The 22798-nt window shown below is 47.6% G+C and overlaps 2 protein-coding genes and 1 pseudogene across 2 annotated transcripts; 1 reads left to right on the top strand and 2 right to left on the bottom strand.

The window, feature by feature from the left end:
* Positions 1 to 743: 743 nt before the first annotated feature.
* LOC136526659 (F-box/LRR-repeat protein 3-like) lies at positions 744 to 1675 on the bottom strand. The gene is made up of 2 exons (XM_066519253.1): positions 1430 to 1675; positions 744 to 899 (listed from the first exon to the last, which is right to left on the bottom strand). Exons 1-2 carry the CDS (start codon positions 1673 to 1675, stop codon positions 744 to 746), a joined length of 402 nt encoding a protein of 133 aa, XP_066375350.1.
* A 7185-nt stretch (positions 1676 to 8860) lies between these two features.
* Positions 8861 to 14810, top strand: LOC136526660 (uncharacterized; annotated as a pseudogene).
* A 4680-nt stretch (positions 14811 to 19490) lies between these two features.
* Positions 19491 to 21189, bottom strand: LOC136528556 (acyl transferase 7-like). Its single transcript, XM_066521533.1, has 2 exons — positions 20542 to 21189; positions 19491 to 20405 (listed from the first exon to the last, which is right to left on the bottom strand). Exons 1-2 carry the CDS (start codon positions 21010 to 21012, stop codon positions 19551 to 19553), a joined length of 1326 nt encoding a protein of 441 aa, XP_066377630.1. The 5' UTR covers positions 21013 to 21189; the 3' UTR covers positions 19491 to 19550.
* Positions 21190 to 22798: the final 1609 nt, after the last annotated feature.

Consider the following 22798-nt stretch of genomic DNA (forward strand, 5'->3'; position numbering starts at 1 on the left):
ATCGCAGCTTCTCAGTCTCAGGTAACGTTACCTGAGCCGTGACGGCGCGAATGAATATGCGTGGAGGCACACGGCTATCAGCCAGCCAACCCCCACCTAGACTCCGCCAACTCAAGTCTCGCGCGGCGCGAAGTCCTCTGGCCCCTCCGCGGCAACGTGCGCCGAGCCTGCGCCACACATGTCCCCGCGGCCGCGCACTGCTCCCCCTGTCCTGGTTTAAAAAAGATGAGAAAATTTCTTATTTGACACTAAGAAAATGAATCGTTTCTTTTTTAGTCATGATTTTTTCGTTCTCTATTTGACACTCACTTTAATTTTCATCCCTAATATACACCGCAGTCAAATTCACTAGCTAACCATGTTAAGTGGCTGTTAAAAAAACATTTTTGCCCCTAGCGCGTGCATGCAGCGTATCTGGCTGCTGGCCGCTCTCTTTTTTTTTCCTCAATTTTGCTAGACACGCAGGCTGACCGCTGTTTTTTTTTTCTCTTTTTGCTGGTGGCCGGTGTGCAGACGCTGGGATGCCGTATTTTCTCTTTTTTTCAACATGATACAGCAACATGATTTGTAAGACACTTATACAACATTTACACAGCATGATAATGACACATGATATAGCAAGTTCATATGAACAAGAGGGTTAATTCTCTTGTGTTACAAATTAGTTTGCCAAAAGCTAAGTAAAACAAAGAATAGATAAAGGGAGAAAAAAGGGGGTTAATTCTCCTATCATCAGTTTGCAGCTAACTGTGCCTTGATCTGTTTCTCTGGGGCAAAATTTCTTCGTTGTCTTCTGCCTCTCTCTTGCGGCTGTTGCTGTTATTGCTGCTGTTGCTGTCGTTTGTGGGGTTACTGCATTCGTTGTTGTTGCTTTGCTGGTGCTGTTCCTGGTAGCGCTCCTGCAAGTGTAAAGCAGAAGGTGAACAACCACTGGCAGTGTGAATTTGACTGCTAAATGGCATTCATTTGCATCATGAGTACTCAAAAGCGCAAAAAGAGCAAAGGAACTCTACTTACATGCATGCAAGGTGATTACCTTCAGCGAGTTGCTTGCGCTTAGCATCTGTAGGCCATCATCGTCTGTAAACAAGACGCAAACCATTGTTATGTCCTTCAACTTCTCGAGAGTGGAGAGTGATATAAGGGATTCATTGCTCACATGCAAAACAAGAGACAAGAAATTGGAGCTCACTTGATTCGCACACGCGAAATAGCATCTATGTTGGCAAGGGAACAATCTCATAAACTATTAAACTCTAAGAAGAATCTTAATGTTTTTAAGGAAACAACATCCTACTAGCATTGCCACATTTGTCCCCCATTCTAGTCAGTTCACAGATGATTGAACACTTCTGAATTCTCAACAGGTCAAGTCACAATCATTTTCAATTGAATCCATCAGAGGCTTCAGACCAATCGTACTACTGACCAAAGAGACTGATACGAATTTCAGGGATGCTACCTTGAGGTAGGAGATGTCAACGTTGCGAAGCTCGGGGCACTTCTTGGTGAGCAGCTCAATGCCAATGTCGGAGATCTCACGGCACCACTTGACGTTGAGCTTCTCTAGCCCGGGGCACCCGACGGTGACCTTGGCGAGCCCGACGTCGGTGACGCCGAGGCACTTGTCCATGACGAGCTCCCTGAGCCCCGCGGCAGCGGCGAGGGCGGCCATCTCCCTGTCCTCAGCGGCGACGCAGTGGGACAGGCCTCAGCTCGCACGAAGGCGCGGCTGGCGAGGCGGTAGAACTTGCGGTCACGCAGTTCGCGCCCGCCCGCCAACACGTCCACGCCCGCGCCGGCGCCAGCGGAGGAGCTGCCGGGGGTCGTCGTGGCTCATCTCGTGGGGCGACGACGGTCGAGATCTGATCCCGCCGATCAAGCTGGTTGTGGGGAGCGCGCGCCGACCGACGGGGCTCGCGCCCGCAGCCTTCGTGCCCGCCTAGGGGGGCTCGCCGCCGCCTCTGCAACCAACTCGAGGGGGCTCACCGCCGGGGGGGGGGGGCGGGGCTCGCTGCCGCCGTCACGCCCTGCCCTAGGGAGCCACCGGCCAGATCCACATCCTCCCCCGCCAGATCTCCTTCCATCTTGCCGCCGACGGCCGGCCACCGCCAGGAATTAGCCCGTCGCCGGATTGGTCTAGGGTTCGAGCCTGGGACACTCACGCACGGGAGAGAGAGCGGGAGAAGCACACACACGGGAGAGATTCGACGGAGGGTAATTTTGACCCCAATCAAAAATCTGACAGCGTGTCCCGGGGTCTCTAACGGAAGAAGCTAATGGAATAGACGGTAGTGCCATGTTTGCAATGAAAGTTGAAGTGAGTGTCAAATAGGGAACGAAAAAAAATTCAGGGCAAAAAATGGAACGACTCATTTTTACAGTGTCAAGTAAGGAATTTTCTCAAAAAAAGATAGTGGTCAAAGAAGTGAACACGCCTAGCGCCGGTCCTGAGTTTTCACAGACCTGGAGCGAAACTGGCAAGCAGGGCCTCTCAACATAAACATAGTACTAGTAGTAATAATACTTAGTAGATTTGTAAGCTTGTTAGAATTTGGCTTAAGACGAACTAAAAACAACTTACAACGGAGCAAAAATCTACAACTTAATGTCCTAATGACGAGGAAACGTTCAATGAATCACATAAACATCCTCATACGATTAGGCTTGCTGTGGCCTTTGGCTGTGCCAATCGTTGATCTTGCAATAAACACTAGAAATGACTCGTGGATCCCAAATCTCAGTTCTAAAGATTGAAAGATTAAAAGATAGATGATAGTGCAGTAGGGCAAGTCGGCAACCAGCATGTATCTACTAGTGCAAGCAGTATCGGTGCTATGACGTCCTCTGCTCAACTATATAAAATACGTATACACAACCCATACCTACTGGCCATTAATGAGCCCCTTGGCGTCAGGGGCCTGGATCGTGTGCCCCGCTCGCCGTGCCCCAGGGCCGGGCCTAAACACACCGATCATCTTTGGTTAAGAGGCGGACCACCGAAAGACGCGAGGTGGGAACAGCTGGCCTACCCCTCCTCCTGTCGGCCTTGATGCGGGCTCAAGTCACGCACCGACGGTCCATGGTTTAGGACGAGCAGGTGATGAGTGAACTCGGGGGCTTGTGACATGTTTGGACTCTTGTTATCTAGGCCATCCATCTCCCATATTGGGCCAGTGCTGTACGTCGGCTGCCAGCAGCCGAAGCCTAAAGTTGCATCATACACCACGGTTGATACTAAGGGTACGTTTGAATATCCTTGGGATTTTGAAAATTGGATTATATCTGTAGGGTATTCAAACAGTGGAGTTTTTGGAAGGGAAAAGAAGATCTTATGGCTAGATTCTTACAATCCACGAGTTTCCATCTGTTTGGCTGCTCTAATAAGCCGGTTTATAAGCTGGCTTATCAGCCATGGTACAATATTTTTCTTTCCCAATAAATCAGCCGTATAAATCAGCACAAATGGCTTATTAGAGGGAGCCCAGATCTGTAAGCACACAAGCAAAGAAAAGAGGATTTGTACGATAATCCTCTTTTCTTTGCAAGCACAAACGGCTTATTAGAGGGAGCTCAGATCTGCAAGCACACAAGCAAAGAAAAGAGGATTTGTACGCTATCCTCTTTTCTTTGCAGATCTGAGCTCCCCCACCTGCTGGGTTGGGCTTTTGCTGGTGCTGCTGTTTGTTGACGTGGGTATTTTGTATATCTACTCCCCCTCTCACCTCCTCCCTAATCTGTACCGTGCGATAGTGAGTCCTGCGTTCTTGGATTCGGATGCATGTCCTACTTTGTGAGATTATGAGCAAGTATATGAAGTTGTTATTTTGTCTGAGCTATTGTCCAAATCTGTGATGATTCCTTTTGTCCTGAGCTATTGCCTTAGTCTATGATGATGCCTTTTTCTGAGTTATTGCCCTAGTCTGTGATGATGAAAGTCTTATTTTTAGCACGTTCTAGTATATGATGAATCCTTGATCTGAGCTTTTATCCAAGTACATGATGATGACATTGTCATTCTGAGCATTTGTCCTTAAATTCCATTTATTTTTTCTAGATGGACTTGGAAGAGAAGAGACGCATTCTTTTTGCTCGTGCTGCTGCTCTTATCACTGCTATGTATGCCCTGCTGTTTGCTAGACTTAGAATGCTTCAGAGTCAGCGGCCTCAGATCAGTTATGGTCCAATGAGCATTAGGGATGAGGAGCGCCAAAGGAACTTGAACTTAATTTACAACTACAATGATATAGAGTGTGTGAACATGCTTAGAATGAGAAGGGCACCCTTTTTTAGTTTATGCAACTTGCTTAGGGACAAGAAGCTACTTGCTGACAACATAAATTCTTGTGTTGAAGAGCAAGTTGCAATGTTTCTCCATATTGTTGGTCATAACCAACGATTTAGAGTTGTAAAGCAAAACTGGAGAAGGCCTATAGAGACAGTCCACCGCCATTTTAAAGACGTGTTGTATGCTATTGGTGAACTTAGACAAGAGATGATTAGACCTCCAAGCAATGAGACACCAGTAAAGATTAGCAACAGCCATAGATGGTATCCTTACTTTAAGGTAAAAAAAACATGTCATATAGCTGCTAGGATATTGTTGCATTAGCTCATGTCAATTTACTATGCAATTTTGGAGGCCATGTAGGACTGCATTGGGGCTATTGATGGGACTCATGTATTTGCCAAAGTTCTGGCCAAGATGCAAGCTGCATTTAGGGGTAGAAAGAATGCCCCCACACAAAATGTGCTAGCAGCAGTTAGCTTTGACTTGAATTTTACCTATGTGCTGGCTGGTTGGGAGGGATCAGCTCATGATGCCACAATTCTTGCTGATGCATTACAGAGAGAGGATGGGTTGAGGGTTCCACCAGGTAATTAAATCAACTGTGATAATAAGAAGTAAATGTAACTGCAAAATGATGAATCTAATTGAACTCCACATTTGTTTTAGGCAAATTCTTCTTAGTAGATGCTGGATATGCTTGTCGGCCTAGATTTCTTCCTCCTTATCGAGGTTGAAGGTACCATCTTAAAGAATATGAGAATAGGAACTACCCAACCAACCCAAAAGAGTTGTATAATTTGAGGCACTCTAGTTTGAGAGTAACTGTAGAAAGGGTATTTGGGGCTCTGAAGAACTATTTTCGCATCATTGACACCAACAAACTATTCCATCGCTTGAGGACACAAATCAAGCTTGTGCTTGCATGTTGTATAATGCATAACTGGATCCTTAGTTTTGGGGTTGATGAGGTTATTCCAGAAGAGTTCTCTTGGGTACCAAATGACACAAACAGTCAGCCCCATCCTGCTCATATGGATGACAATGCTGCCTGGGCACTTCAGAGGACCTTAGTAGAGCTTAGTGGGATGAGGACAACTACATGATTGTTCTTAAGGAGGAACACTACAATGGTCATACCAAGGTGAGCAAGAACCTGTGATACTACAACTTGATTTGTTATATGACTCTTTGAAACATTTTGTCATTATGACTAACAAGGGACAATTCATTATGCAGGACCACCCCAATGATGCTCCACTGCTCAACAAGCCCATACAACACTACAAGCAGATGATGGTCATCTTTGGCAATGGTCAGGCAATAGGCAAGTGGGCTATGGGCTCCAATGAGCCACTTAGCACACCATCTGACTGTGCTGAGAGCTCACTGAAGACTGAAATCCTGAACAGTGGCAAGACTGTGACTCCTGAGGATACCAAGAGTGAGGGAGGAGTTGGTAACAAGAGGAAGAGATCCATGCTAGTAGAAGAGGATGTTGTTCTGTTCACTAGCATGGCAGAGGCAGTGAAGGATGTTGTTGATGCTATTAGGTCGACCAAGGTTGAGGATTCCCACCCTGAGCTGTATGGTGATGTTATGTTTGTGCCAGGCTTCACTGAAGAAGCACTGATGTGTGCTTATGGCCATCTGCTGGACAACAAGGCCCTGGGTTCAGCTTTTGTCAAGATGTCTGACTCCCACCGTGAGCTGTGGCTAAGGACCTACTTGGCCAAGCACTACTACATGTGAAGGCTTCATAGCTTGAGGTTGATCCTTTTGTGTAGTGCCTACATTATTATGGTGGTCTTCTAATGCAGTGCCTGTCCCTGTGCAGTGGTGGCCTCTTTTGTGCATACCTAACTACAACTGGTGGATGTGTAGTGGGTTGACCTTCTCTTTTGTGCAGTTGATCTGATCCTGCATAGCTTACTTACTAACACTAACATATAGTTAGTGTCTTAGATAACCCTGCACCTACAACCTAGATCAACCTAGTGCTGGCAATCTAACTATGAGTCCATTGCTAATGATGTGAACCTTGTGGTTCTGAACTTCATATGGGCACCAGCCTGTGCCTGTGATTTGCACAATTTCATTCTGAGCACTTGCCTTATTGCCTGTGATGTTTGTTTTCTTATATCTGAGCACATGTCCATTGCATGTGATGCTTTATGACTAACTGAGCACTTGTCCATTGCCTGTGATGTTTTTAGATTGATCTGAGCACATGTTCATTGCCTGTGATGTTTTTTGATTGATCTGAGCACATGCCCATTGCCTGTGATGTTATTCTGATTAATCTGAGCACATGTCCATTGCCTGTGATGTTTTTTGATTGATCTGAGAACATGTTCAGCTATGGCTTGGTATGTTGTTCATGTTAGGAAGGAGCCTGGGGTCTACTCCAGCTGGGCCAAAGCACATGCTCAAGTAGATGGTTTCAAGAGAAACTGCTACAAAAAATACAAAACAAGAAATGAAGCTTTGCTAGCTTTCTATGGTGATCAACCTGAAAATCCACCTCTCCTCCAACCTGTCAGTGCACCTCTACTAGAAAATGATGGAAATGGCAACTTTCGCTTATGCCACAGTTCATTTATACTTGTAATAGCAGTAGTTATTGCCTTGCTAGTAGGTTTTTTCATTTGGAAATTGATGTAATATCTGATGTCAACTAGTGGGTGGTAATGTTACCACTACATGCAAGAGGTGACTAGAACTTGTTGTATGCAGCCAACCAAACAATGATCCATGCATGGGTTTTTTAAATCTGCAAACACATGCATGCAACCAAACACTGTCTCAACCCAGCCTGGTTCCACAGATACATGCAACCAAACAACCCTTGTTGTATGCATCTGGCCTAGGCAAATGCAGCCTGACTGCCTGGAGCTGGCCTGGTTGGGCTGGAAAGGGTACTAAACACACCCTTAAGACTCAAACTCTACCTGCATGCGTTGGCAGCGCTCCTGTTCGTACCCCAGCGCACAGTGGTGCAGACCGGCATCCCTGTTCCTGTCTATAGTTGTGCCGAGCACCTCTGCCCCTATGCTGCGGCCTACAGTGATATAGTTTTGGGATGACATGAAGTAGCTAGAGCCGCGCGCTGGATCAAACTCCCTTCTCTCCTCCATTTTTAGACTAGGTCCACCACTGCTTTGGGAAGATGGCCCTCTATTGTAAAATACACAAGTATAATTGAATTTTGTTGTAAATCAAATTACATAAATTAATTTAAATTATAAGAAATATATTGATATTTTACATATCAAAAGAATATCACTATGGAACATATCTATTATATCTCATCACAATAACTTTAAAAGTGGTCCTAATAGTTAAGAGATTATTAGAAGGTAACCTACAACGTTGAATTCTATGATGACCAAATAACTTATATTAAACAAATGATGCGTACCTAATATAATCAATAAATATTAAATTTGAACTAATAAAAGCTATTTGATTTACATACGAGTTCAAAAATATGCCTGAATAAAGAGTCCATGTAAAATAAAACTATACTAGTAAAAAACAATTTTTGAATGAAAAACTATGAAATGTTAATAATTTGATCTACAACTGAATTTAAAAAATACCTAATAAATAGTTCATATACATTATAATTAGTAAATTTCTAATTTTAAATTAAAATCCATATAAAAATAGTTTTGATTTCTATATGTTGGAAAAGGCACCTAAATAAAAAAAAATTGTTGCTAAATAAAGTTTACAAATGATCATCTCTTCACTTTTATTTAAGGGTTAAAAAATGCAGTGTTATTCCTATAAGATTTATATTGTAACAAACCTATATATCTACCATAAGATATAGTAAAAAATAAATAAGACTTCAATGCAAATAGAACATGTACGAAAAGAACTACTCATGTCATCTAATTTATAAGGTGCAATTTGGCATGGCACAATCTCATAAAATTGACTTTGACCACTTATTTATTTATATTATATTTTTAATCATTATGGATAGTATATTGGAATATAAATTTAATTATATCAAGCTTGTATTGTAATAGTTAAGAAATAGTTTCAAAGTTATTGACTAAAGATTGTAAAGTCTGAATCTTCATATGTGTGATTGACTTATACACCTGACCGAGTACTAGTGTAGAATTCAATAGACATTACAAGCGGACTTTGTTATGTAATAAAGAAAAAGAAACCTAGAAGGATATAAAGAGACTTTTTGAGCTGCTAAAAAGCATTTCAGAAAATTTAGTGGAGCGAAACATGATTATGTTTTTTTTTTCTTACAGGGCCACTTCAGGAAAATAGCTAATTTCTCAACTTCGCGAAACCTACTTCCAATTTTGGACCGATACCATGGTTCATGGGCCAAGAGAATGGATGGAATCACGCACGGCCCGTCACACTCACAGACTCGCTGACTTACACTTCTAGCCTTCTTTCTAGGCCCAACACCACCCCGCACTCGGCCTCGGCAGTCACGCTCACGCACTCAGCGTGCGTCGTCGAGAACTGGCGGTCCTCGCCGCCGTTTCCTCCTCCCTTGCTTCCGCGCCGGATAGAAACGGGGAAGGAGGTGTTCGAACCCCCAAATCCCAAACCCTACATTCCCGTCCGCCGCCGTCCGGCCTTCGCTGGGCGCACTCGTCGCCGTCGCAGCATCCCGCCCCTCCGCGATCGTCTCGAGGTGAGCGCCGCGCTTCCGTCCTCCGCCCGAACCCTCTCGAAACCCGCATTTCACTTTGGTTGCGCCGTGCATTTCTCGCCCGAAGAATGCTGATAAAACAACAACAAAAAATCTTGCTATAACCGTGGATTGATATCGTTTTATTAGCGCGTTTCGGGAAGGCGTTTGTTGCGGCGCGATGGAGCTCTCGAAGCAGGCGCGGGGCAGCGGGCCGGCTTCGCGACCGTTGCCTTCGGCGGCCCTCAATTCCAAGCAGCCCGCGAACCACGCCATGGTTGGCCCTGGCAACTGGGGGGCGCAGGTGCCGACCAGCGCCTACCTGATCGTGCCCATGGGCGGGCAGCCGGCGCAGGTTGGTGCGTCCAGTCCCAACGCGCCACACCTTCCTGGGGCAAGGCCTGCGAGTAGGGTGTCCTTGAGGCCACCGCAGCAGGTGCTGAGTGTCCAGCCGACTTTGCCAGTGATTCGGGCATCACCAGCTCAGTCTGCTATGGGAAAGAAGGTGGCGGCATCGCCCAAGGTTCAGATGTTGAAGCCTGTCCCACCTGCTAGCAAGGGTTTTGTGCAAAAGGGGCCTCTACTGAAGGCACATCCACAGTTGTCTGACTCTGAGACCGTGAGATCAAAGTTCAGGGATAGCCTGTTCGGGAGGCCGTATCGTATCGTGGATTATTTACTGCTGGCTGGTTTGGTGTGAGAGAAAAACACTGTTCCTGGCTGGAAATTTACGATCGTTTACGAGCAAGCGAACAGGCCATAGTCGCTGCCTTGTGTCTGGATTCTGATCAGCAGATTGTGCAGAAATCTGCTGGAAATATTTCAGCTTTTAGATCTGCCTGTGAGAACAAGCATGCAGACGGTGATACATCACACAAACCAAGCACATGCATAACCCTGAATGAAGGTAAAGCTGATACTGGTACTGGCCCCAAATCTGTTGGTAGCATAAGCGAACAACATGATGCGTTAAGCGGTGGAATTTTGGGATCAAACATGGCCATCAAAGTGAGTAAAGATGCACAGGAACAATCAATACATGTTTGTTTGGAAAATGATGTATCGGGTAACAGCACTGTTGCTTCAGATGAATTTTTGCAACGCCATGGGCCTCTCTGTGCTCCTGACATTGTCGTTGGAGCTTCTGAATCCATTTCACCGCTTAATTCAAAGCGAGCCACACCTTCTGATACTGATGATGGGGCTACTGTACCTCTGAATGAGCCTGAGTTTAAAAGAACAAAGACTTCAGATGGTGTAACATGGGAACAGAAGGGTACAGTTCTAAAGGGGCAAGCTTTGGCACTTAGAATTGAAGAGGATCTGTTCAAACTATGTGGAGGGGTGAGTAAGAAATACAAGGAAAAAGGTAGATCACTTTTGTTTAATTTGAAAGATAAAAGTAATCCTGTGCTGAGAGGACGGGTCTTATCTGGTGAGATTACACCCAAATGTCTATGTTCAATGACTACTGAAGAACTCGCTTCAAAGGAGCTTTCGGCTTGGCGGCTGGCTAAAGCTGAAGAGCTTGGTAAGATGGTTGTTCGCCCTAATAGAGAAGTGAACCTTCAACGATTGGTGAGGAAAACACATAAAGGTGAGTTTTATGTTGAAGTGGAGGAGACTGATAGCATTTCAGTTGGGGATGAGCTCAGAGGTGATTTACTTTCTCATATTCCATCAAAATCTATTGAAGGTCGAATCAAATCTGATGATGGAGTAAGTGTACACAGGGGAGACATAGAACCTGATAACACTGTGCAAGATGGATTTGCTAGGATTGGCAACAGTAGTCTCTTGAGTAATTTAGAATACGTAGCAAACAAGAAGACTGCTTTCATTCTGGAAAAAGTGCATGACATGAAGTATACAGAGAATCTTCCAGAAATTATGTCTCTGGATGATTTCGTGGAGGCCCCTGATTCTGATATACCCTTGGAATGCTACTCCACTGAAACCGCACAAGATGATCCTAATTTTACTGAGAGCTTTCCACACGTTGAAGCCAGAGAAAAATCATATAGGGGAGGGTAATGCTGCTCCATCAGAGTTCGAATTCACATATGTTGCACCATCACCACGAGATAATTGTCAGGCCGGCATAAGATCACCCAAAAATGGATCAATTCGCACCTTGAGTCCGGCTAAACAACCTAAGGGAGGTTTGTTAATCAAATCTTCCCCTGAAAAGATGCATGCTGAAATAACTGATACTGGATGTGATATGCAGTCAAAGGCAATTTCTTTATGGGAGGGAACAATTCAGTTAAATTTGTCTTCACTTATAAATGTTGTAGCTATCTTCAAAAGGTTTGTTTTTCCTATGTTGCTTGTAATTAATGTAGGTGATTAACTAAAACAATATAGCTCCCATATTTTAGCCAAACAAAAGAACATTATGATTTATAACACAGATTAATCCCCGTTTTATATATAAACTTGTATGCCACATTTCATTTTCGAAAAATGCTTGTACTAACACACATCTTAACATTCTGTTATCATATCCTAACTCCCTCTAATGTTTCTATTTTGCAGTGGTGAAAAGCCATCAACAAATGAGTGGTGCCACTTTGTTGAGATCAAGGGAAGAGTGAGGCTTACTGCTTTTCAAGACTTCCTTGAACAACTGCCTAAATCCAGGAGCCGTGCTGTGATGGTAACTTATTTCTGTGCTTAGTTTCATATATCTCAAATGGTGATTTTGGTTTTTACTAAAATTAGTATTTATCAGTTGGCCCACATCCTTGTTGGTTTTGAAATATATTCTTTCTTGTAGTTGTAGTAGTTGCCTTGAAGCATTTTTTTTGCAACCTTTGATAGGTGTTTGTAATGCCACTGAATGCTTATTCATCCTGCCTGTCAATTTGTGCTTAGGCTCAAGTGTATCTTCATTGAAATCAGTGAGTTCACTCACAGCCTGGGAATCCATAAACTGGATGATTGGATGTTACCGTACTTTATCCAGTTCTGATCAACATGTGTTGCATGTTGGAAATTGGAATACCTTTTTGCTTTCAGCTTTCACTCCAAATACATGTTATTATGTTAATGCAGGTGCTGTTTTCTGTTTATCCTGTATTTGTTGCATTGTTTTGCCCCCCCCCCCCCCCCCCCCCCCCCCCCCCACACCCCAACACACACACATATTCAACACCACAGAATGTGCTTTAACATGTTTCTCCTGAAAGAGAGAGTTTGCTCAACCTTGCTATGCACAGCAAATACCGTGCAGAACAGCACATATATAAGTTCTTACAAATAACAAATTGGAATGAACAGAAGCGGTAATGACTTACCCTGGATCATCTAATATTAAATTCAGCAACTACCTGGTTACCTCCATTTTTAGCTTGTCCTAAACTTCATATATTTAAAAACAGTGGGAGTATTACAATAAGCATTTTTTTGCATTGCAGCTATACTTTCTCGCCTACTTTAAAATTCAGGACCACCTACTGTCTGTGGGTTCTATGTTTAATTGGTAATTATGGCAGAAATCAATTCCTTGAAATTCAATCTAGAAACAAAGAAGAACCAAGCAACCATGCTCCAAATTGCACAGATAGATGTGCACATGCAAATTGCTTGTCTGGAGTCTGGAGCAAAAGACCAAAACCTCAATAGGCATGCTTCCCAAAAGGAGTACATATAAGTCTGTTAGACCTGGTTGGCCCTTGTTAGAGTTAGTTTAATACTATTTTGTAGTAATACTATTTAGAGTTAGGTTGTGGCACTGTAATTTCTTGAACTGCTATTCTTTTTTATCGTAAAACCAAATGCTTTTGACAACGAAGCTGATAATAAATGTTCTTACATTCAGAACTTAGAGTGGACCTTTATATGCTTTTATCATTCATTTATCACTATTTGGTAATGTAGAGTTAACTGGAAAACAAGTAAATAAAAAAAATGGAAGGCATTGGTAAGAATGTGTACGTTTAGTCTCAGTGTTTGGACTGTCACGGTACTATCTCATCTTACGTGTTGCACTGTATTGGCCCGAGTTTAATTTTCTTTTGGTTCTTACATGTGGAATTTTCACTTTTTATGTTAATAAAAAAATCAGAACTTTCTCGTGCCTGAACTCGTACCATTTATACCTTAATATCGATTTACGTATATTATTTTCATGTTTAATGGAACCAAATTGGAAGGGCGGGCCTGGTGCAAGCGGTAGAGTCTTACCGCATGTGACCGGAAGGTCCCGGATTCGAGTCGCGGTCTCCCCACATTGCACAGGCGAGGGTAAGGCTTGCCACTAACACCCTTCCCCAGACCCCGCACAGAGCTGGGTATGCCCTTTAATGGAACCAAATTGCAATCACATTTCATTTACACCTTGAATAAAACTCTAGAAGTTATGTGTCATGCTTTGCTGACTATATACATATATATGCTAACTTGGTTACCAAAATTGTCCTGTAGCCGTTTCTTTGCTCTAGCTCTTCAGAATGTGTTCTTTCCTTTTACTATCATTTGTTCTGCAGGTAACTGAGTTGCGTTGGAAGGAGGATTCTCATGAAAGTGGTCGGCAGCAATTCATGCAGGTCCCTGTTCTCAATTATTATCATCTGTTTACCACTTTATATGAGTCCAGTAGTCCAGCTCAACACTAACAACAACTTACATTCCTGCAGACAATTGACTCATATATTGCAGATGAGAGAGTAGGACTTGTAAAGCCTGCCGAAGGGGTGGAGCTCTACATATGCCCTTCTCAAGGGAAGACAGCTCAGGTTCTCACGGAACACCTGCCAAAGGAGCACTCGGGGTTCCTAACTGTGACCGGAGGAGTACCTGTTATTGGTGTCTTTGTGTGGCGGAGGCCCCATGTTTCTACCCAAACACCCACAAGGCATGAGGGTTCGAAGGTGCAGTCTATGCCCGTCTCAAGGAAGCAGCAGGCTGTGATTGCTACTTCAGTGCCCATGTCTCCCCAGCTTACCAAACCAGCCTCCCAATTTGTCAACCCCAATGAGCATCATTGCCTTGCGTATGATGCTACTGACGATGTTCCTCCGGGCTTTGGCCAAGGTGTCGTCAAGGATGACAATGACCTTCCTGAATATGATTGTACTAGTATCTCAAGCAGATCCCTGTCCCCAAATGAAGCTATGCCATATTCCTACCGGAGGCAGCAGCATGGGCAGGCTCATTCTCCCCCAATGGACCTAGTCAGGCAGCTGGTTCGCAAGTATGGCGGAATGTATGATTCAGCCCAGCCTTGGGAGCGCAACCATGATGACTTACCAGAATGGGATCCAAGCTTGAGTGGCCGCCCGTATAATGCAACGCAGCATCAGCCTGTGCTGCCAAGCCCCTTGTCCCAGGTTTACACTCTGCCTCAGGAACATGCGATGACCGTGCAGCGTCCCTGGAATCACCGTGCTGAAGCTCTGTCCGTGCAGCCTGGTTGGCAGTCCAGACCTCAGTGGCAAGACATCCCGCAGCGGACCAGGTTAGCTGTGGAGCCCGACGTGGGTGTGCCCAAGCCGGCCTCACTGAGAGTGAGAGGAGCCAGGGATGGCTGGTTTGGAAGTTGGAAGCCGCACTAGCAAGTAGTTGATCGTGTCTGGCCCACATTGCTCCGGAAATCCTGAACGGAACTTCCGCAGCCTCTGTCTACGAAGGATCGCGTACTCTCTTCTGATGTGACTTGAAACCAAAGCCTGGTTCTGTCGTGGCTAAAGCAGGGTCGCAAAAGAAAAGCTTGTTTCTGCTGTTCTGTGCTATTTCTAACGTTCGTGCTGTGCCACGGTTTGGATTTCCATGTCTAGAAATGACGTCCATGTTTGGTTCTCTTTCTCTCTGTATGTAGGAAGAAAATTGCCTTAGGTCACTCCATATTTTCTGTTATGGTCATCGGGGCGGATGTAAGCGACAGCAAAACTGAAGTCCAGGCTGCCGTTCTTCAGAACCTCCAGGCCGCTCCAGCTCACATTACCACTGTTCCTGTCTACTGGCCCTGGGAACGCGTCAAGCATCGCTCCCAGTCCCAGCTGCCCGCGTGTCCCTGCCGACGTCAACCCGACCTGACGACGCAGGCGCCGGTCCGGCTCCGGCACCACCGAACCGCAGAGGAAAGCCGAACGGCCATCCCCCACGCGACCCCACTGGCTCGCTTTGACGCAGCGGCGCTCCACCGACAGGTTTTTGTACACTTCCGCCGTCTCCCGAGCACAAGATTACGGCGTCCGATCCGACCGACAGGCTGAAATCCGCGTGGCTTTGCTCCCGAAGTCCCGATCCTGCTATGGCCGAGGGATCGCGAGGCCGAGACAGCGAGCAAGCACACGCACTGACGAGTAATAACTGAACCCGAAAATGCCAAGTGAAGCAAGCAACGATCCGGGTCCCTCAACCTTTTTTTCCGGTCCGTTCTCGAACCATGACGCATTGTAGGCCAACTACACGCTGTCAGGGACCACTACCCAGTGGGCCCAAGGCAACCCAAGCGACAGTCACGCCTTCAAAAGGGGCAGGTTGAGGCCAGAGGGCGTCATCAAACAAATTATCAAATACCAGCGGATTATATTTCCCTTTGCTATTGCTGTTCATCTTCTTCCTATTACTGTTCATATTCTTCCTCAAGTTCCTTCCTCTTGTACCCAGATTTTCTCTTCTAAATCCTTCTAGTAACTTCTTTCTAGCACCTTAATTTCCCTCCTTGCTGCATTCCCCTGATTCTATCTCTTATTGTATCGGATATTATTACCTGTGCTGATTGATTTGGAGTTGGAGTGATCTGAGTTCATCCTCTAGATCGTGTCCTGCTAACAATTGGTATCAGAGCCAGTCGATTCTCGGTCTAGCACCATGAATCCCCCTACCGAGATCTCTCCTTCTACCCGGTTCCTCCTCGACGAGATCCACAGGAGGTTCGATGAGTTCGACGCTCGGATGAAGCAGCGTTTCTCGCGGGCCATGGCTGCGCTAGAGCCACGGGACGCCGCCGTCGAGATCCACATCGACAGCTTCGAGCAGTTCGGCGCGACATCGTAGGTCGAGGCCGACAACTGGAGCGGATGGTTCGAGGAGCCTGTCCGCGTCATGGAGGAGAGCGTCTACGAGCAGCGGCCTACCGCCATCAATGCCGTGGTGGTTCTAGACAACTGGGGAGGGCTGTTCGAACAGGCTGCCCACACCGTGGAGGAGCGTGACCTCTTCGCCGATGACGGCTTCGCCGGGCTCATGTCCACCAGCCAGATCCGCATCTACAGCAGCCTCAGCTCCACCAACTCCGTCGCGTCCGCCTGCTCCACGCCCGCGCCACTCGTCGCCGCCGCTACCGCTGTTTCCAACAAGGAGGAGCCCGTTGAGACTTCCCCAGCGGAGTACCAGAGCCACATCCAGGAGCTCGAGAAGCCGCCTCCGCGTACGCCCGCGTCCGAGAAGCTCGAGAAGGCGCCTCCGCGTACACCAGCGTCCGAGAAGTTCGTCTCCTTCGCGCTCGACGCTACCTGCGACTTTTCCGCTGCCGTGGACCGCTCCATCGACCTTGCCGCGACTCCGCGTGTCTCCCTCCTTACCATCCCCAAGCCCGTCGCTAGCGACTACGACGACACAGCCGTGGACTGGCTCGAGCACGCCTGCGAGGTCGGGCCCAGCACCGGCAATCTCTGCCTCTTGACCGACTTCATCAGCCCCACGCTCTGCCACGTCCACCGTTCCCCGACCTTCCTTAGGCTCGATCCGCGGTGGAGGCGTCCTCTCCGACGTCTCGTATGGCGCCACCCTGGCTCCTCGCTTCGTGCGGTCGGCGTCCGCGACGGCGCGGACATTGCACCCACGCCCGCTCCTCGTGCCCACCCACCACCATCGTGTCCATCGTCGTCGACCTCGACGTGGTGTCGCTCGACGGACGCAACGACGCCATCGACACGGAGGCCGATGTGAAGGGAACGGGAAGATGCACGTCTCCGTGCGCTGCTCCAACGCGTCGCGCTCGGACATCTACTCCCAGCGTTCCATGGGGTTCTCCAGCACCACGCAGCGGCCCAATAGCTGACCAACACCGAGATCGACTCACTGGAGCCCCACGGCGTGGGGTTCCATGACGTCTGCTACTCCATGGTCGACCGCAGCTCCAACTTCGCCGGGGACGCGTTCGGGCTGAGCATCTGTGCCACGTCCGGGTCGTCCAACTTCGAGGAGGACGTGCAGAGCAAGGCGAACACTAAACTCGGCCCTGCACCCCTCGAGATCCCGCTGCAGCACTGCACAGCGCTCTTCTGGGCCCTGCTGTACGAAGCCTGCGGGCGGACTATCGGCCTCATGTGGGTGGACGTCTGGGACCTCTGCCAGGCCATCGCCGACGACGTCCTCTGCGGTGAATTCCCCCGCGCGCTCTCTCCACAATCCCCAATCCGGACTACTCCGCCTTCTGCCTCGATGTCGCCCCCAACAATACTGAAGACTGCATGCCCGCCAACTGCTTGACAGTATGCCTGGGCACCGGTTTTGGCGTTCTGGTGTCCACGGGAGGTGTGTCAGCGGTGCCACCATCATCTCCGATGTCCTCATGTCTTGGCTTCCTGTCCCCGATGCTTGCCATGCCGAATGCATCATCGCTCTAGGACGTGGTTAATACAGACGCAGTGGAGGCAGACGTTTATGCAGTTTATCTGAAGAATAGAGAAGGCGTGCTGAAGCAAGTTGGAATATTCCTGGAAGGATAAATCTCACAGTACAGTCTTTGGCCAATAGCCAAACTCTTGGATATATTTCACTTGCAGGGCAATTCATTGATTCTGAGTGGAAGCTGCACCAAAGAATGCTAAACCTTGTGATGGTCTGTTGGTCTTGTTTAGAGAATACAGTTACTCAAGCTATCAAAGCATATGGGCAGAGTGACTTCTTGATGGAGGCGCTATCTACCTTCCTTGAGATGTTGCACAATGCAATCCGTCCAAGTTGCCCATCAGTAATCAGCATCCTCACGGTATGTGCAGCACAGTCTGTTCTTGATTATGGGAGCGAGGCGCATGGTGCTGTACTTAGGTGCTCCCTTGATATGGATATCTTTGCTGTATCAGCTTCCCTGTGTACTCCATTGGTTTTTGACAAGCTGCCGATAAGCCCAGTAATGGGTGGGGAGAATCTGCTGGAAGTGATGAGGAAAAATCTGAAGAAGAACAATGTCGCTCTTACTGTTGTCTACCTCGGGGAGTTTGATGGTGAAAGGCATGAGAAACTAGAAGCTATTGTTGCTGTTGCTAGTGGAGCATCGGGTTTTGAATTTGGTGTGGACTCAAATGTGGACACAGAGCTGGCGCTAGCCCTTCAGATCTCTATGGAAGAAGAGCGAGCAAGACAAGATGCTGCAGCAAAACAAGCCGGAGACGAATCGTCCAAAACTGAGAATGCAGGCTTCCCAGTTGTGATTTGGCTTCCTAATTGGTTGTGTTTTCACTTGCTCTGGAAGCCACCATGGTAGCTACCTGCACAGATGATGGCCCTGATGATATGATTGATGATGACGCCGATGAGGACTATGGACAACTTTCTAAGAAGGAATCAAAGCAACAATTGATCATCCAGTTTCCTTGGGATCACGGTGGTTCCAAACTTCTCCATCGACTTGGGGGCAAGCCGAAACTTAAGAAGGGGGAATGTCAGGGACCACTACCTAGTGGGCCCAAGGCAACCCAAGCCAGACAGTCACGCCTTGGATACAAAAGGGGCACGTTGAGGCCAAAGGGCATCATCAAACAAATTATCAAATACCAGCAGATTACCTTTCCTTTTGCTATTACTGTTCATCTTCTTTCTCAAGTTCCTTCCTCTTCTACCCAGATTTCCTCTTCTAGATTCTTCTAGTAACTTCTTCCTAGCACCTTAATTCCTCTCCTTGCTGTCTTCTCCTGATTCTATCTCTTATTGTATCGGATATTATTACCTGTGCTGATTGATTTGGAGTTGGAGTGATCTGAGTTCATCCTCTAGATCGTGTGCTGCTAACACACGCACTTCTGGAGCTCAACAAACCGAGATTGCGACGCCTGGACAGGTTCGTTACACCACACATCAACAACCTCCCAGGATGAAAGCAGTGACAAACAACGGATGCATCGCTTGGACTCTTTCTAGCACCATTACTTCATCATTTCCAGTTGCTTAAGCAAGAGGGGAGAGCAGAAAGTGGCTCCCCACCTACTCATTGCTATGCTCCTTAATCACATGTACAACATGTGAAGGGCAACGAATTTCCAGCGGTGGAAGGAAGTCGAAGGAAGAATAAACAATGCTTCGCATTACAGGCACGCAACATGTTCATGGTGATGCACCTAGTAGAGTCACGAACTAAGCGTAGCTCAGCTGGTTGGATTTCTCGTGGTAGAATCTATCCATCCGGAGTTCTAGGATTTAACGGTGCTACTCTTAGGTGACATTGAGATGCCTAGGGCGTGCATTCGTAGGGGCGTCTGTGACTAGATCTTGCAAAAAAAATAGTAGAGCGTAGTATCTTTTTTTTATTATTCCCAGTCAACTACCCAATCATGGATACAGCAACGAACGAACGAATTAAATTATGCAACTGGATTAATAACAATAATAACAAGTGCGCTAGTAGCTGCATAATGATCAGTCGAGGCGCATCATGTCCTTGTGGAAGGCGTCGACGGCGTCGGCGGCGACGCACTGCGTGATGAGCCGCGCGCCGGGCTTGTGCGCGGAGGGGCGGACCAGGATGCACGTCGCGATGTAGTCCAGGTTGGTGAGCGGGACGACGTGCACGGGGCAGCCCCACCCGTAGTCCACCTCCGCGAACCCCAGGCGCGACCAGTCCGACACCAGCAGCGTGCGGTAGTCCGACGTGATCCGGTACGGATCCACCCCGCCGTCGGTGTCCCCCGCGCTCCACCGCGCGAACTCCGCGGGCAGCCGCTTCTTGCCCTCGCGGATGAGCCGCACCACGTCGTACACCGACGCGTCCGACACGGCCTCGGCCGGCGCCGACACGCGCATGATGTAGTAGCAGTTGCCGTAGGACCCGCCCGGGAGGCCGTGGCCGCCGAGGCGCGCCAGCGCCGGGCGCGCGTTCATGGCGAAGCACACGTGCACGGGGGAGCCGGGCGCGAAGCCCGCCGCGCGGGTGCGGGACTGCCACGCCTTGGCGATGAGCACCTCGAACGCGCTGCACCGCTGGCCGCCCGTCTGCTCCAGGAACCGGGCCTTGAGGTGCTCGATGTAGTCCGTGGAGATGTCCATGGCGAGGTACTGCAGCCGGAGCTCCGTCGGGACAGGGAGCAGGCCCACCGCCGCGCCGGGAGGGTTCGGGATCGCCTCGCGGCCCCAGGCCGGGGCCACCAGCGGCGCCGCGTGCCCACGCGCCATGTCGCCGACGGCGGTCATGAACTGAGCCGCGCCGGGGCCGTCCGCCACCGCGTGGCTGAACCGGAACCCGACCACGAAGCCGCCGCACGCGAACTGCGTCACCTGCATTCAGGAATGGACGGCAATCGATCAGTCAAACGCCATGGCCGACGAGCCGTTGGCTTCTCTTCTCTCAAGAACCAATCAATTGCTTCCAGAACGCACGCAAACGGGACACTAGGAAGGATTTTGGTGGTACCTGGACAAGGAGGATGAGCGAGTCCTCAGGGAGGGGGTCAGATTCGGGGGGATAGCTGGGGTGCGGAAGGAGCTCGTCCTTGGGCACCATGAGCGGGTACTCGAGGTAGTCCACGTCCTCCAGGGTGCAGCTGGCCGCGGCCTCGATGAACCACACGCCGTCGCCGGTACAGTCCACCACCAGCTCCCCCTCGTTGGAGACCGCCAGTCTCCCGGCGATGGGGTAGTAGCTCACCAGCGCGGCGGCCAGCGCGCGCTCAATGGCCCTGGCGGGCGCCTCCGCCTCCGCCTCCGCCTCCGCGTCCGCGTCAGCGCGGCCCTTGAAAACGTGGAGGGACTCGATGAGCGCGCGCTGGGTCGGGTAGCGGTCGAGCCAGGAGAGCGGGAGCTGGCCACGGGGCGTGGGCGCCGACGGGGCCACCACCCGCTGCGCCAGCCGCGTCACGGTGGCCGCCGCACCCGCGCTCCTCATTTTGGTGGCCGCTTGCTTCCGGTGAGGAGGGATCTGGGCCGCGGCGGCGGTAGACCGGCGGTGGTGGGTGCGTGCGCTGGCTGGCTGGCTCACCTGGGAAGCAAGGTACGACCGGTACCGGGTTTTATAAGGTTTTTGGTAAAATCGTGGTGTTGCCGCTACGACTGTTCTGTGCGTCGGCCATGATTGGGTTTGAAAAGGATTGCCCACCGCACGATGCAAAGGTGAAGCAACTAGATGCAGCCATTGCGCATCTAATAGGAGCTATCACGAGCTACTTTGGAACATGCTTGCAAATGCCTTGCAACAGTAGTTAAACTTGTACCTAGTTTGGTTACTTGGTAGGTTATTTATAGAGTCTCAGTGAGTGAGTTCACCTGGTTTGAGTCTTCGAATAGAAATAGAAAAAGGGGCTCTTGTGTTCTTGCCCCTACTTTGTTGTGAAATTGTGATTTTGCCCTCGTTTTTCTAACTTTATGATTTTGCCCTTAACTGTTCATAAGTCAACGTGATTTTGCCCCTGGTCAACGGTAAAAACAGGGGCAAATTCGCGTTGACCAGGGGCAAAATCGCGTTGACTTGTGAACAGTTAAGGGCAAAATTACAAAGTTAGAAAAACAAGGGCAAAATTACAAAGTTAGAAAAACAAGAGCAAAATCACAATTGCACATCTGTGTAAGGGGCAGGAACACCATTTTCCTATAGAAAAATGGTGCATGCTTGTATTCTTTGCTATTTCTTTTTGATCTGTCTATTTAGAACTTGAATGATCTGTCCTCTCTGATCACTCAAGCAATTTGAGAGAACAAATCACACAAATAAAACGAAAATGAAAATATGAGTGATTGAAGACCTATGATGACACTAGTAATCCTAAAGGCCAAATCACCCGAAAATTAAAACAAGCTAAATTCATGTGAAACAAACATTATTATCATTCAGATTATGCAACACCTACATCCACCGTGAATTGGGACAAAGAAAAACAAGAACAAATAAGCATAGTACAAAGAAATTATTACAAATACAAAGAAATCAAAAAAATAATCAAAGTTCAAAGAACAGAAAAATTCTATGGATTGCAAAACCAAAAATAATCTAAGGACATTGCATGAATCAAACAAATGAAAGAAAATAAACAAAGTACAAAGAACAAAAAATTTCTATGAACAAAAAACCCCAAAAATTTTCTATGAATTACAAATTCAAATAAATTCAGAGTGCACTGCTCATGCAAACAAATCAAAAATAAAAGTACATTCAAACTAAATAGGTTATGAGGGCATTGCCTCAATCAAAATAGACCAAAGCAAACACAGTCCATTAAAAATATAAGCCAAACATGTGCCTAATAAATTTCTTTCACTTAGTACTAGTTACATCAATAATCAGCCTGCTCGTTTCGGCTTATTCGCTCGTAATCCATGGCTTGAACAGTATTTTTCTCTCACACCAAACCAGCCAGCAGTACTTTCAGCCATGGATTATAAGCCATTTCAGCCAGAACAGACTGAATACCTATGAATTACACCTGATCAACTGCTATAAGTGTAGTTCAACTCTAGTGTAAGTATAAATTAATCCATAGTAACATGATAGTAAATTAATTGATAAATGTATTTATCAGGTGGGGCCATTCTTTCTTACTATATATAGATTTTTTTACTGAACAAAATCCAGCTGACATGTGAGATAATGACGCGTCTCCCAAAATCCAGCTGCCATGTGGGACCTGCGAGCTAGGCACAAAAAGCAGCGCAAACGACGCACTGAGGGCTTGTTTGGA

Source organism: Miscanthus floridulus, chromosome 19 (genome assembly GCF_019320115.1).
Source record: "Miscanthus floridulus cultivar M001 chromosome 19, ASM1932011v1, whole genome shotgun sequence".
In the NCBI taxonomy this organism is placed as follows: Eukaryota; Viridiplantae; Streptophyta; class Magnoliopsida; order Poales; family Poaceae; genus Miscanthus; species Miscanthus floridulus.